The sequence below is a fragment of the Chinchilla lanigera genome, unplaced genomic scaffold (assembly GCF_000276665.1).
Source record: "Chinchilla lanigera isolate Chin_1 unplaced genomic scaffold, ChiLan1.0 scaffold00048, whole genome shotgun sequence".
Taxonomy (NCBI): Eukaryota; Metazoa; Chordata; class Mammalia; order Rodentia; family Chinchillidae; genus Chinchilla; species Chinchilla lanigera.
The window spans coordinates 15362719-15374828 of NW_004955449.1; the positions used below are offsets into that span (position 1 = coordinate 15362719).

Here is a 12110-nt window from a genome sequence, read left to right on the forward strand (position 1 = left end):
TCTGGGGGTCTGAGCAACTGATTTGAAGGTAACGGTATGCGATGGAATTACAATGGTGAACTCCTACCATCTTGTTTAGTGAAACACTGTATTATCTCTAATGTTTTATTGAAGAATTATTTTCTTATTCTCTTTAATGGGTTGAGCAATCTTTCATTCTTACATCTGATAATCTGAGCAATATAGTTGAGGATAGTGATATGCAATGTAACAACACTGTTGATTGTATTAATTTGTCTTGAGACCCTATATTACTTTGAATGTTCTTGCTTTGATTTGTTTATGTTCGTGATACTGGTATGCTGCTACTGTTCTATTTTGTTTGTTTGTTTGTGTCTCATGTACTACTGTCTTTAAAATAAAAAAGGAATAATTTTTAAAGGTACTCTAGTTTTCTAAAGAACACTAATGTATATTTACATAGGTATTATATATATATATATATACATACATACATACATACACTAAATACACACATCCTATCTTACTACGTGCCAAGCACTGTGCATGTTGCTGAGAACATAAAATGATTAAAATATTGACTATTCCTGGCCTTAAGGAATAAGAGCCAAGGGTAGAACAACTTGGTCTTTCTATAACTACTCCAGTGGAATCGCCACCTGCATTAGTGAGGATCCTCAGGAGGAACAGAATCAGTAGAAAATATATGTATATGTATGTGCTGGGACTTACTAGGTAAGATTTACAGGACCAGAAGCAAGGGAGTGCACAATGGCTTCTGTGGCACGAGCGGTGAGAGAATCCACAATGACCATCTATGTGCTGGAGAGCTGTGCAGTCCAAAAAGATGCACCCCCAAAGCAAGATGGCTTAAACATGAAGCACCAGGCTAAGGCTGAAAGGCCGGAAGCTCACTGGGCAGTCGCTAGCAGGGAGACTGTCTTGAGAGGCTGAAGAAACAGAGACCTGGGAACTGAGGATGGCAGCAAAGGTTGGCAGTCTTCTACAGAAGACTGGAGTTCTTGAAAACCAGCGTACTTCATGCTTCTTCCATTTTTTATTTTAGCCAGGCTCCAGGTCTATTGGTTCGTGTCACCCACAACCAGGGTAAGTCTTCTCCCTTGGTTTGTGGGCCTACATATTAATCTTCCAGAGACACCGTGAACCTCTCTCTACTAATCTTCTGGGTATTTCTTATTCTAGCCAAGTTGGCATAACACACTTATGGGTCACACTCCTGAAGACTTTCAGCAGTTCGTTTGGAGGAACACCTGAGGGATCTATTTTTCTGAATCAGTGGCTGTCAATCCAGGCTGTATATCACCATGAGACATTTTAAAATAGAGCTTCCTAGTCCCATGCCAGAGATTCTAATTGAGTTGGTCTGAGATGGGACCTCAGACTTCCTTCATGAACCTAAGACTTCTCTGGTGAACCTAAGACTTCCCTGGCAAACCTTCCCTAGTGCCCCTGTGTTGAGAACCTCAGGGAGGTGCCCTGAACAATTCCACTGGCACCCTACCAGCCTCATTAGCTTGAGAGTACATAAGGGAATCTCTCTGAAAAGAATTCCTCATTTAACAGGCATTACTAAGCATCTCAGAAGTGACAGGCAGAGTTTTAGGTGCTTGGGGTGGCACCAGTGAATACAACAGGAACTCTCTGTGCCTTTAGAACTTTATAGTCTAGATATTAAGCATTAGTTAATTAATGAGCCAAACAATGACATAACTGCAAGCTGTGACAAGTGCTTTAAAGGGGCAGGAACAGGCTGGGAGGTGCTGGACAATGCAGAGAGGAATCTGCCTTGTTCAGGATCAAGAAGGTTTTACAAAGGAAGGTAATTTTGGGTTGAGACTTAAACCAAGAGCAGGAGTTAAGTGGGGCCCTTGAGGGAAGGAAATAGTTAAAAATCCTGAGATGGGACAGGATGTCTGTACGATACAGCCATGTCAATCGGAAAAGGTTTGTCTCAGTGACTGCAGCCCAGAGCCAGGGCACACAGCTAGAGGAACAGGGTGGATCTCAGTCTTACTTATCCTTTCGCTGGATGGTCCCTGGAGCAGTCCTCTGTATGGAACTGTGCCTTTGTAAATGGTGCCTTGAGCATCAAAGGAGAAGCAAGGGTGATGTCCCAGAGGGCAGAGACAAGAAGAGGGCTAAGTGATCTGGCTCTCCACCAAGGCTGTGCTGAAGGTCTTGGGCTTCATTCTAAGACTTGTATGAAGCTCTAAAGCCAGAGGAGAGCCCAATAAATTTCAAGAATGGCAGCATGGCTACCAGGGTGAGGTCACCACCAAGATATAGTGGTGGTCAGACTAGGACTGGTGTCGAGGAGCTGGAAGGAGACAGATTGGGGAGTGATTTAGGCAAAACAATTTATTGGATTTGAATGATTGATTGGATATGAAAATGAAGGAAAATTATCAAAGGAGTATCCCAGGTTACTGGCTTGTGCAACTGATATTATAACTGATAGCATTTATGGAGATAGGAAATGCTAATGAAGAAAACACATGCACACACACACACACACATGCACGCACACACATGCACTCCTACTCAAGAGTCAAGAGTCGATAGGAAGACAAATTGTAAATATTTTCTCTCTCTCACCTCCCCTTTTCCCAGTAAAATACAAAGTAAAAAAGTACAAGTTAAAACTGAAAGTTTATGGAACCACTCTGACTTGATTTCTACCTATCTATAAAATATGAAATAAAGGAAAGGTCCTACCAGAAAATGACTGTCGTGCCATTCCACTTTACTTTTAACTCTAGTATTCTAGTCCTTTATATTTGATGGTCAATTATTGGGATGCCTGGAAAGTTGCACTTCAAACATCGCTATTGCCAAAAGAAATTCACAAACTGAAGCACCACTTAGGGGAAATGTTATTGTTGCCACTTAAAAGAGAAAAGCATTCCCTTCACAGGAATAGACCGATTCAGACTCAACCAACCTCGAGGCTGGAGCTGGTCCACAGGGAATCCCACCCTATGCCTCCATTCTGCCACAGAAGACCAGGTGATATTTCCAGGAGACAAGCACGCTGTATTATGGTTGGAATTAAATTTTACTTGAGCCTCAACCATATAAATATATGTATACAATATTACATACTAGACACGTTTGCAAGCTCCCCTCTACCCTCCACACCTACCCTCTATCCATTCTTTACAACTCCTGAGTGTCAAATGCAGAACCCCCAGGGCAGAATCAACTCATGGAGAGCCTAGTGCAGACTATAAGTGCTCCATGCCTCCTAGAGGGCTGGCAAGAGTGTGTGCAGGGCCTGAACAAGACCTGCCTTGGTCACACAAAAGGACTGCTTTAACATCCTGAACTCAAGCTTAAATTCAGTTGTTACTAATTCCTCAGACAATTTGGTTCATGTTCAAGTGAAAAAAAATAGTCTTCCAACAAAGCATTCTCTTAAAAGAAAAAAGATTGCTAGAAGGCAATTTAGTCACTTGTGATTTCTGAAGAAAAACGTATCTTTCTTTGGATTACCAAGGGGTTTTATTTGAAAATAAATGTATAATCCAGAGCTGTTACATTCTGTGATAAAATCACAAACATAGGCATACATAAGCCTCTAGTCCTGTTCTGTGGTGACTGAAATCAGGCAAGGGTAAAAAAGAAGTATAGTCATATTTCCCCAAGGATAACTCTTTCATATAGACCTACATTACACTGACATTTTTTTCTGTAAATATTTTGAATGTGCATGATCAATTTCTGTCACTAGTCCAACACCTAGATGTGCCTGACAACGTCCTAACATGAATTTCTGGATTGGTTTCAGAAACACAGTGGCTGGTAACTGTATCTACAAATGGCTTGATCTATTTTGATGTGAGCTTAATTAATGCTGAATATGAAACTCCAAATGTCACAATTCAGGAGTTTAAAATTTTAATTATTAGACTGACTTAGTTAACTTATTCTAAAATGTAATTTAATGTGGGTATTAAATTTTCTTACAATAAATTCAGTTTTTCAGATAAAAACATTTGATGAAATCTCCCTATTATGCTCTTAGTATGGGAATGAGAACTATATGAAAATGTTACAATGCTGGGACTGTAGTTCAGTGGTGGAACATTTGCCTAGCACATGTGAAACCCTGGGTTCAATCTCTGACACCAGCCAGAAAAAAAAGAAAAACAGAAGATGCCATAAATAATATGTGGCATGAGCATTAGAAGTTGGTCTACGAACTTGCAGAGGAGGATTGGGCTGCGAAGTTATGAGATCTAGTCACAAAGTCCAAGCTTCTTTTTGATGAAGTTTGAGATTAGGAGCTGAGGCCGTTGCTGGTACTCTGCTAGAACATCATGGGACAAGTTGATCTGATCTCCGTGAAGTCTGTCAAGCAGTGTCACGCAGACCACAGCAGCTAGTAGAGCAAATGACACAATTACTGAAGTGAATGGGTTTACTTTTCCTACAGAAGCATCAGCCTAACATGCCAATGTTCACAGCACATACACTTGGTATCATTTTTCCTGTAATGTAAAAACAACCTGAAAAAACTTCTCATCTTCAGTACAATTCATATTTCTATGGAATCTCACCAAAGACTTTTTATTTAAGTAAGTTAATTGAAAATATTATGAGCATTCCTCTTTTCCCTTTCCTCCACTGTGGGCTTGATTTAGATTCAGGAAAGCACTGTGCTCAAGGTAAGTGTAAGAAGAGATCTTTGCCTTTAGAGACACGCATCCTCCAGCTTTCAATCCTATTTGCAGTTCTTAGAGCAGGCTCCTCTTGCTTGAGGCTTTGCCTGGAGAGCTAACCATTATTCCCTGGTGACATTTCACTCTTCCTTTCAATGTTTGAACTTGCCTGCTGCAGCCCTTGCTGCAGAGTAAAGTAAATAGAGAAGACACATTGAAGGTTGACTCAGGAAATACCAATAAAGGTGAGCACTGATTCTCATGAAATATGAGAAAAAAGATCTGAAGTGAAATGCTTAAACATAAGAACCAGTTCCAAGAAAGGAAAAATACATTAGCATTTAATTTCTAAATAATAGGAACAAAATTCTACAATAAATCAAACAGTAGGGGTGAAAGAACAAAAATTCTTTTTTAAAAAATCAAAACTGGCCCGGTGTGGTGGCACATACCTATAATCCCAGCACTAGCAAGGCAGAAGCAGGAGGATCGTTGCGAGTTTGAGGCCACCCCAGGCTATATAAAGTGAGTTCAAGACCAGCCTGAACTGTATAGTGAGACCCTGTCTTAAAAAGACAAAAAAAAAAAAAATCAAAATTGTCTTTTTTGAAAAGTTGCCACAGAGGCAATGTCTTTGGTTTGTTCTTTCAAGAAGAACCAGAGGAAAAAAATTGGGCTCCATATAAAGTTGTTATCACTTTCACAATCTTTGATTTCAAAGAATGTGGTTACATACATGAAATAAGCGTTAAGCGCTTTGAATTGATAACAGGAAGTAATCCCCACCTGCATCATTTGAAAAAGGAGGTCAGTGCCTATTGGGTTAGATGTGTCTATATTAACAGGCTTTTTGAGGACATAAAGATGAAGTTAGACATATTTCTTGACCCTCTCTGCTACTTTAGACTTCTTTGTAAGATCTGGATTTGGGTAGAATTGTAGTGTAATGGGTACATGCTCTCTTTCTAAATTTTACTTTTAATTGACAAATAATAATTGTATATAGTTAAGTGGTATGGTGTGGTAGTTTGATATATCTATATGCGTATTATAGAAAAACTCAAAGTAGTGAGCATATCCATCACTGCACATAATTATCTTTTTGTGTGATAAATACATTTAACATCTTCTCTTAGAAATTTTGAAATATGTTAATTATAGTCACTATGCTATACAATAGATTACCAAAGTTTTTTCTTTATCTAACTGAACTTTTGTAATCTTTGACCAGCATTTCTCCTTTTCCCATCCCTGCCCTACCCCTGTCTCTGGTGACTACCATTCTAATCCCTACTTCTCTGAGTTTGACTTTTTTTAGCTTCCACATGTGAGTGAGATCATGCAGTATTTGTTTCTGTGCCTAGCTTACTTAGCATAATGTCCTCTAGGTTCAACCACATTGTCACAAATTACCAAATTTACTTCTTTATTAAGGTTGAGTAGTATTTTGTTTGTCTAATACCACATTTTCTTTATCCAATGATCTGTTGATAACACTTAGGTTGATTCCATAGCTTCGCTATTGTGAATAATGCTACAGTGAATAGGAGTGAAGATATCTCTTTAACATATTGATTTCAATTCTTTGATTACATATGCAGAAAAGTGGGATTGTTAGAACATATGGTAATGCTAGCTTTAGTTTTTTGAGAGAATTTACAATTTTTCAAGATGGAGGGACAAATTTACATTTCCCCTAACAATATACATGCTCTCCAACACTCATTGCCTTTCGTCTTTTTGGGCATAGCCATTCTAACAATTTGTGAATGGATATATCATTGTGGTTTTGATTTGCATTTCCCCAATAATTAATCATATGGAGCATTTTTAAATATATTTTGTTGGGCATTTATAGAAATGTCTATATGGGCCCTATCACTACTTTTTAAATCAGGCTATTTGTTTTCTTGCTACTAAATTATATGAATTTCTTGTGTATTTTGGATATTAACCTCTTGTAAAAGACAATGTGTAAAAGACAATACTTTCTTCTGATCCATGAATCTCTTTGTTCAACTTTGTTCTTAGCATAAACCAAGGACTTAAGAGATAAGATTCATACAGGTGTGCCATGAACTTGGGTATTATTTTTGTCCTCTTTTGACAGATGATGAAATGAGGGCTTAGTAAAGTTAAAATAAAGGCATTGTGATCAACTGTTCAATAAGTAGCCAACCAATTTCCAGCTTCCTAAACTGCTGGGAAGAGTTTTCTCCTTTTCGTCCAACCTTTTGTCGAGCTGGTACCTGGTGAACCATTAGGAGAATCTGTCCTGACCTATCAAACTGACCCTTACATTCAGTGAAGCAATGAGAATATTCAATTTAAGCTGAGTCAAATATTTCATCACCTAAGACCCTATTTATTCAAAACTCATTTGGTTGTAAAACAACTTGCCTGAACGGGTAAACAAGCAAATGGAAAAGCTAGAAACTTCCCTCAGTGTTTCAAGTTAATGATCAATAAGTCTGTGAAGCATGGGCTGGCAGTAGCAGGGAAAAGTTGAAAGTCCTTCTCTAATCCTTCACTTGGCAGAAGGATGAAAGGAAACCAGTGCTCTGTACTTTTCAGAGTGAGAACTGACTTCACTAAATGTCTTTTCTGGACTTCAAGGGTAATGCCAAAGATGGGAAAGAGCAGGTAATAGCAATCTCAGTGGTGTTTTCTTGACCCTAGAGAGCCCATTAACAAGCAGCATATAATAATCTTGTCACCTAAAATTACTGTTTCCATGAGCAATTAAAAAGGACTAATTATCCAAAACAATTTGTCAAAATGAAACCCGGCAGTTTTGCTACCATAATGCTCAGATTAAGTATGGAGGGTAGACTCTGGGGAGGGAGGAGCACCTAGTGACCAAGTGGTCACCGAGAAACCTGTCAGCTGACTGACCTGAGCATGGAATGTATGAAAACATGCAGATCTGAATGCAGAGCTTCATGTCCCTGAGCTGCACCAGGAATGCCCAGCAACTTGTAACCCCTTGGGGGTCATTTATGGTCTCCTTGAGAATCTGATGAAAGTTGTGATTGGAACCCTTTGCATACATATGCCTAAACATATAAAATATTTGTGTATAATTTTAGGAAGCTCCTGGTCCCAAAATCCCTGAAAACACAGAGATTGAATTAATGGTCCTAGAGGATGCTCTCATGTGTGAGTATGCTTGCAGTGGGGAAGGAGGATTAGAGTCTTAGTTACTTCCCCTGTCACTGGAACACATACCTGACTCCCACAAATTTAAAGAAGAAAAGTTTATTCTGGCTCTCAATTTGTAGAAGTTTCAATCTACAGTCCGCTGGCTGCAGAGCAGGGTGGCATGGCAGAGGGACATGGCAACAGAGGGCTGCTTATGGACAGGAAGAGAGAGCCTTCCAGCCATGCCCCCAGAAAACCACTTCCTCAGACCAGAGTTCACCTCCCAACATCACATCTAGCTATAGAGTCATCAGTGGGCTGATTCGCTGATGAGTATCAGTCTCCATGACTCGATGACCTTCTAAAAGCTCCACCTATGAGTGATGAGGCTTGGGGGAGGGGATGTCTAGATAAAAACCATAGCAATTAGCCTACAGGATAGGAGAGTAGAATTTAAATGAATCAAACAAAACTAAAGACACTGACTTTAATTAAAAATATATAAAATCTTCTAAAGCAGGAAGACAAAGGTTATTTTTAAAAATCTTGTCTCTGTAAAAGTAATGAGTGAAAAACATCTAAGAGGCAGGTTTTGAATGTTTCATCACAGAGAAAAGATAAATACTGTGGATAGGCTAATTAACCAGACCTAATCATTATACAACCACGTATAGATTGAAATTTCATACTACCTCCCATAAATTTGTGTAATTATTATGTGTCAATTTTAAAATCATAAAGGAATAGATGGAGTATTTATTATTTACACCTGATTTTCCAGATACAAGGCCTGGCTTTCTTGATAAAATAATGAGTATCTGCTCAACGTTTTTATTGTATTCCATTTTTACTGTGTCAGTCTCGGGATATGCTCAGCCCTAGGGTTTTGCTGATTTTGCACAGCTGTATGTTCACAACACAGAAAACAGACGAGTCTCCACTGACTTTTAGTGATGCGTATTTTAGTTCTTCTGTGCAGAGACAGCAAACCTTGTGCCTGCACAGACAGGCCATTGGCAAGAAGGAGCACAGCACGGTGCAAAGGGGCCTCAGTCTGAGCTGAGTTCCAAGTCCAACTCAGCTCCTCTGCCACGAGCAGGTGGGAAAGTTATTTGACCTCTCTGACCCACAGTTTCTTTTACTCTTGTGGCGTGAAGAGGGTTTCAATTGATTGTCTCATACCCTTCCATAACAATTTTTCAAAATCCTCATTTATCTCCTTTTTAGGGTTAAGAAATACTCCTCCAAATTTACCATAATATTTCATTTTTGTTGTAATATCTTCTTTACTTTATCATTATGACCCTGCAGTTCCCAGGGCCCAATTCCTTCATTTCTGGGGACAATAGAAGACTCTAAAAATGGAGTTAAAGTCAAACTTCTGCTCCCTTTTATTGAACAGTTGAAAAGTAATATGAAGATTGACTATATCCCCAAAGTTACAAGTATCTGTCAAAAGAAATAACGCTAAACTCTGCCTTTAAAGAATGGCCACTGTGAGTCAAAAACAGCTGAAGACATTGAAGAAGATTTAAGCAGAACCTAATCTTCAACAAATGCTAAGTTTTTTATATTCCCAGGCAAGTACGTGTCGGAAGGCAGCACTGTCTTTTAAAAAAATGCATGTAAATTGAATACTTATCACAAGACTATAGTGCAGAGGTATTATCATCTTTAATCAGAATGTTAAGGTAAAGTTAATTTTGTTTTATGAAAGGGGCAGATAATGATAGACAAGTGCATTATGTAGTGTTTCTATTGTACAACTTTATATTATTCTAAAGGTTTGGCCTTTTGATATAGACTAATTTGTGAATTCCACTATTTCTCTTCACCCAAATCTTTGTTAAAGCAGCATTGAGTTCCTAGTACCCTTGGCCAGAATAATGAGACCAGTAGAGGAACAGCGATTTATGAGGTTTGGTGACCCTATTCCAAGAAGTCTGTGCAACTAGAGAGTAAGAAGAGACCCAGGGATTGGAGCTACAGTAAAGAAGTATATATATAGATCTCACAGCAAGAGAAAGCTTGCCTGCTTTGGCAGTTAAGAAGCACTCCTGTTTTTCAGACAATTCTAAATTACTAACCTGACTGGGGAATTGAGGGCTGATTTGACATGGCCACTTTCCATGACCAAAGCTGTTTAGCAGCTATTTTTTTCAGTCATTCATTCAATAAATATCTCTTGAATGCCCACATGGCAGACATTGGTCTAAGTCCTGGGGATACAGTGATGACAAGCAAAGTCCCCATTCTTATGGTACTTATATCCTAATGGAGAGAGGTAATAAGTGTGTGCTCTATACATTAATATGCATAAATTAAAATATAAGTTAATATATAAACAAAATAGAAATAAGGTCAATAGAGGTAAATGTGATGCAGAGAAATGAAACAGAAGAACACAAGTGTGAGTGAGTGTGTTTGGGTGATCATGTAAGACTTCTCTGAAGGAGTGAGATTCATGGTGAGACCTGACATTAATTGTACGGATAAGAGGTAATGATTCACACGGACCTGAGATCTATCTGTACCAGGTAGACACACAAAGCTCTGCTTGTGCACTGGCCCAAACTCTGTGAGTGATTCCTCTGGAGTAGGACAAAGGATTCTCAGAAAACTTTTATTTATAAAAGATGTTATTTATAAACTGAAGCTATCAGCTACCACCTTGGCATGAATTCCGATGGTTTTCTAGTCATCTGCAGTATTAAAGAGACAGAGAAGGTCATGAGAGAAGGTTACCTGCAGAAGCAGGGTGGGTGGGTCACTACTCACTGTAGCAGAGAATGTGTTGTAAGTGGAGACAGGTCTTGGAAAGCCAATGACCACTGGGCTTTTGTGGCTGTGTGACATCCTTCCTCAGTAGATTACCATGGATATACCCTGCCTAACTTCCTTTGTTTCAGCAGCTGTTTGAGAATTCACCCTCAGCCCTTCCCTAAGGCAAGCTTTTTTGGCTCACAAAGAGTGGGCTGTAATTGGGTAAAATCAAGAGATGCCAGAGGCCAGCTCTCCAGCTTCACCACTGTGGGGGAACTGTGTTGTAAAGTGGTAAAGAAAGATGGGAACACGGTAGCAACTATGCATGGAGCTTTCACCTGAGAACTTGATGGCTGATCTTCCTGGGAGCAGTGTCCCAGGAGTCCACCTTTTAAAACAGAGCTGTCTGAGGGAAGTGAAAAGCCCCTGTCATCCGAAGAAATCCAGACATAAACATGCTCAAGAACTACCAAATTATAGAGGTTCAGATGCTACCTTTAGTGTGAATGCTGGCGGCCCAGAAGGGGTTTGCGTCATGAAAAGGCCGCAGCGGGCTGGAAGAGAGCTATTTGCAGGCTGAAGTCAGCTACCAGCCGCTTCAGCAGAAGCAGCAAAAAGAAAATGCAGCAGGGGGCAGAAGTACACGAAGGCAGAGGAAAACATGAGGGAGACGAACCTGCAGGTAGCAGGAAGAGCAAAAAGAACAAGGTCACACAGATTTGCGCCAAGGACAGGAAAGCTCTCTCTAAGGTTTCTGAAACATCCTAAAGAGAGAGTCAGGCCCTCAGTTCACAACTCGCTGGGCTCCACTGAGGAAGAGCTGGTAGTCACCTCCACACTGACCCCTGGTAGCCTGTCTATAATTCAGATTCTGTTCCTTTGTATATTCATCTCCACTTCGATGTAACTGAAGTGATCACTTGCTTCCATAAAAAAGAAATGTGAGGAGGCCTTTCCTGGACCAGAACTCTCTAAATCCCTGCAGGCTGGGTGCTGATGAACTGGTTGAGTTGCCACTCTCACTAACTCACAGAGAGAAAAGCAGATGCTGTTGTTTCTCGGCATGGGGTATTAGTCATGACATTCTAAAAAGAAAAATAAAGCATTTGCTTTTTGTCACTCATACGGTATAGAGCTTTGCATGTGCACATACCCTGAGACTAATATTCTGGTTTCTCTTCAGATCCCATAAATCTTTTGCTTTTTACATATTCTGAGACTAGAGTAGTTAAGGATGGTGATTCTACAGTTAACGTCTTTTTATGAACTGTAGCTTTTTAAAGTGTATTCTTAGAAGTGCTACCACATACATTTTATTTATAACATATATATTAAAATTGATTGACTATGAGGATGAATATTAGCATTCAAATACCACTTCTGATAAAAAGAACCACTATTGTGCTGTAATTTTTGTTGCTTCTTTCAAAAAGTTTTGAGTTTGTTTTTTAAATTTGGGCAGCAGGATGCTACTCTCTCAATGAATACTACTGACATCACTGGTTTCCCTGGCTTTTAATGTTTAACTAAGGACCTGTGCTTATCAGTGTCTTCTGCATGCAT

At 39.4% G+C, this 12110-nt stretch overlaps 1 protein-coding gene across 8 annotated transcripts in view; it reads right to left on the minus strand.

Annotated features, from left to right (window-relative positions):
• The window catches only part of Upp2 (uridine phosphorylase 2), a 50406-nt gene that overhangs the window by 7127 nt on the left and 31169 nt on the right, over nucleotides 1-12110 (minus strand). For 6 of the 8 annotated variants that reach the window (XM_013518724.1, XM_013518723.1, XM_013518722.1 and 3 more), the window contains one exon: nucleotides 694-4363. In XM_013518724.1, coding sequence (XP_013374178.1) covers nucleotides 4221-4363 — 143 coding nt within the window. In that variant the 3' untranslated portion in view covers nucleotides 694-4220. The remainder of the gene's footprint in view (nucleotides 1-693; nucleotides 4364-12110) is intronic. The other 2 variants (XM_013518725.1, XM_013518721.1) reach the window with 1 other exon arrangement.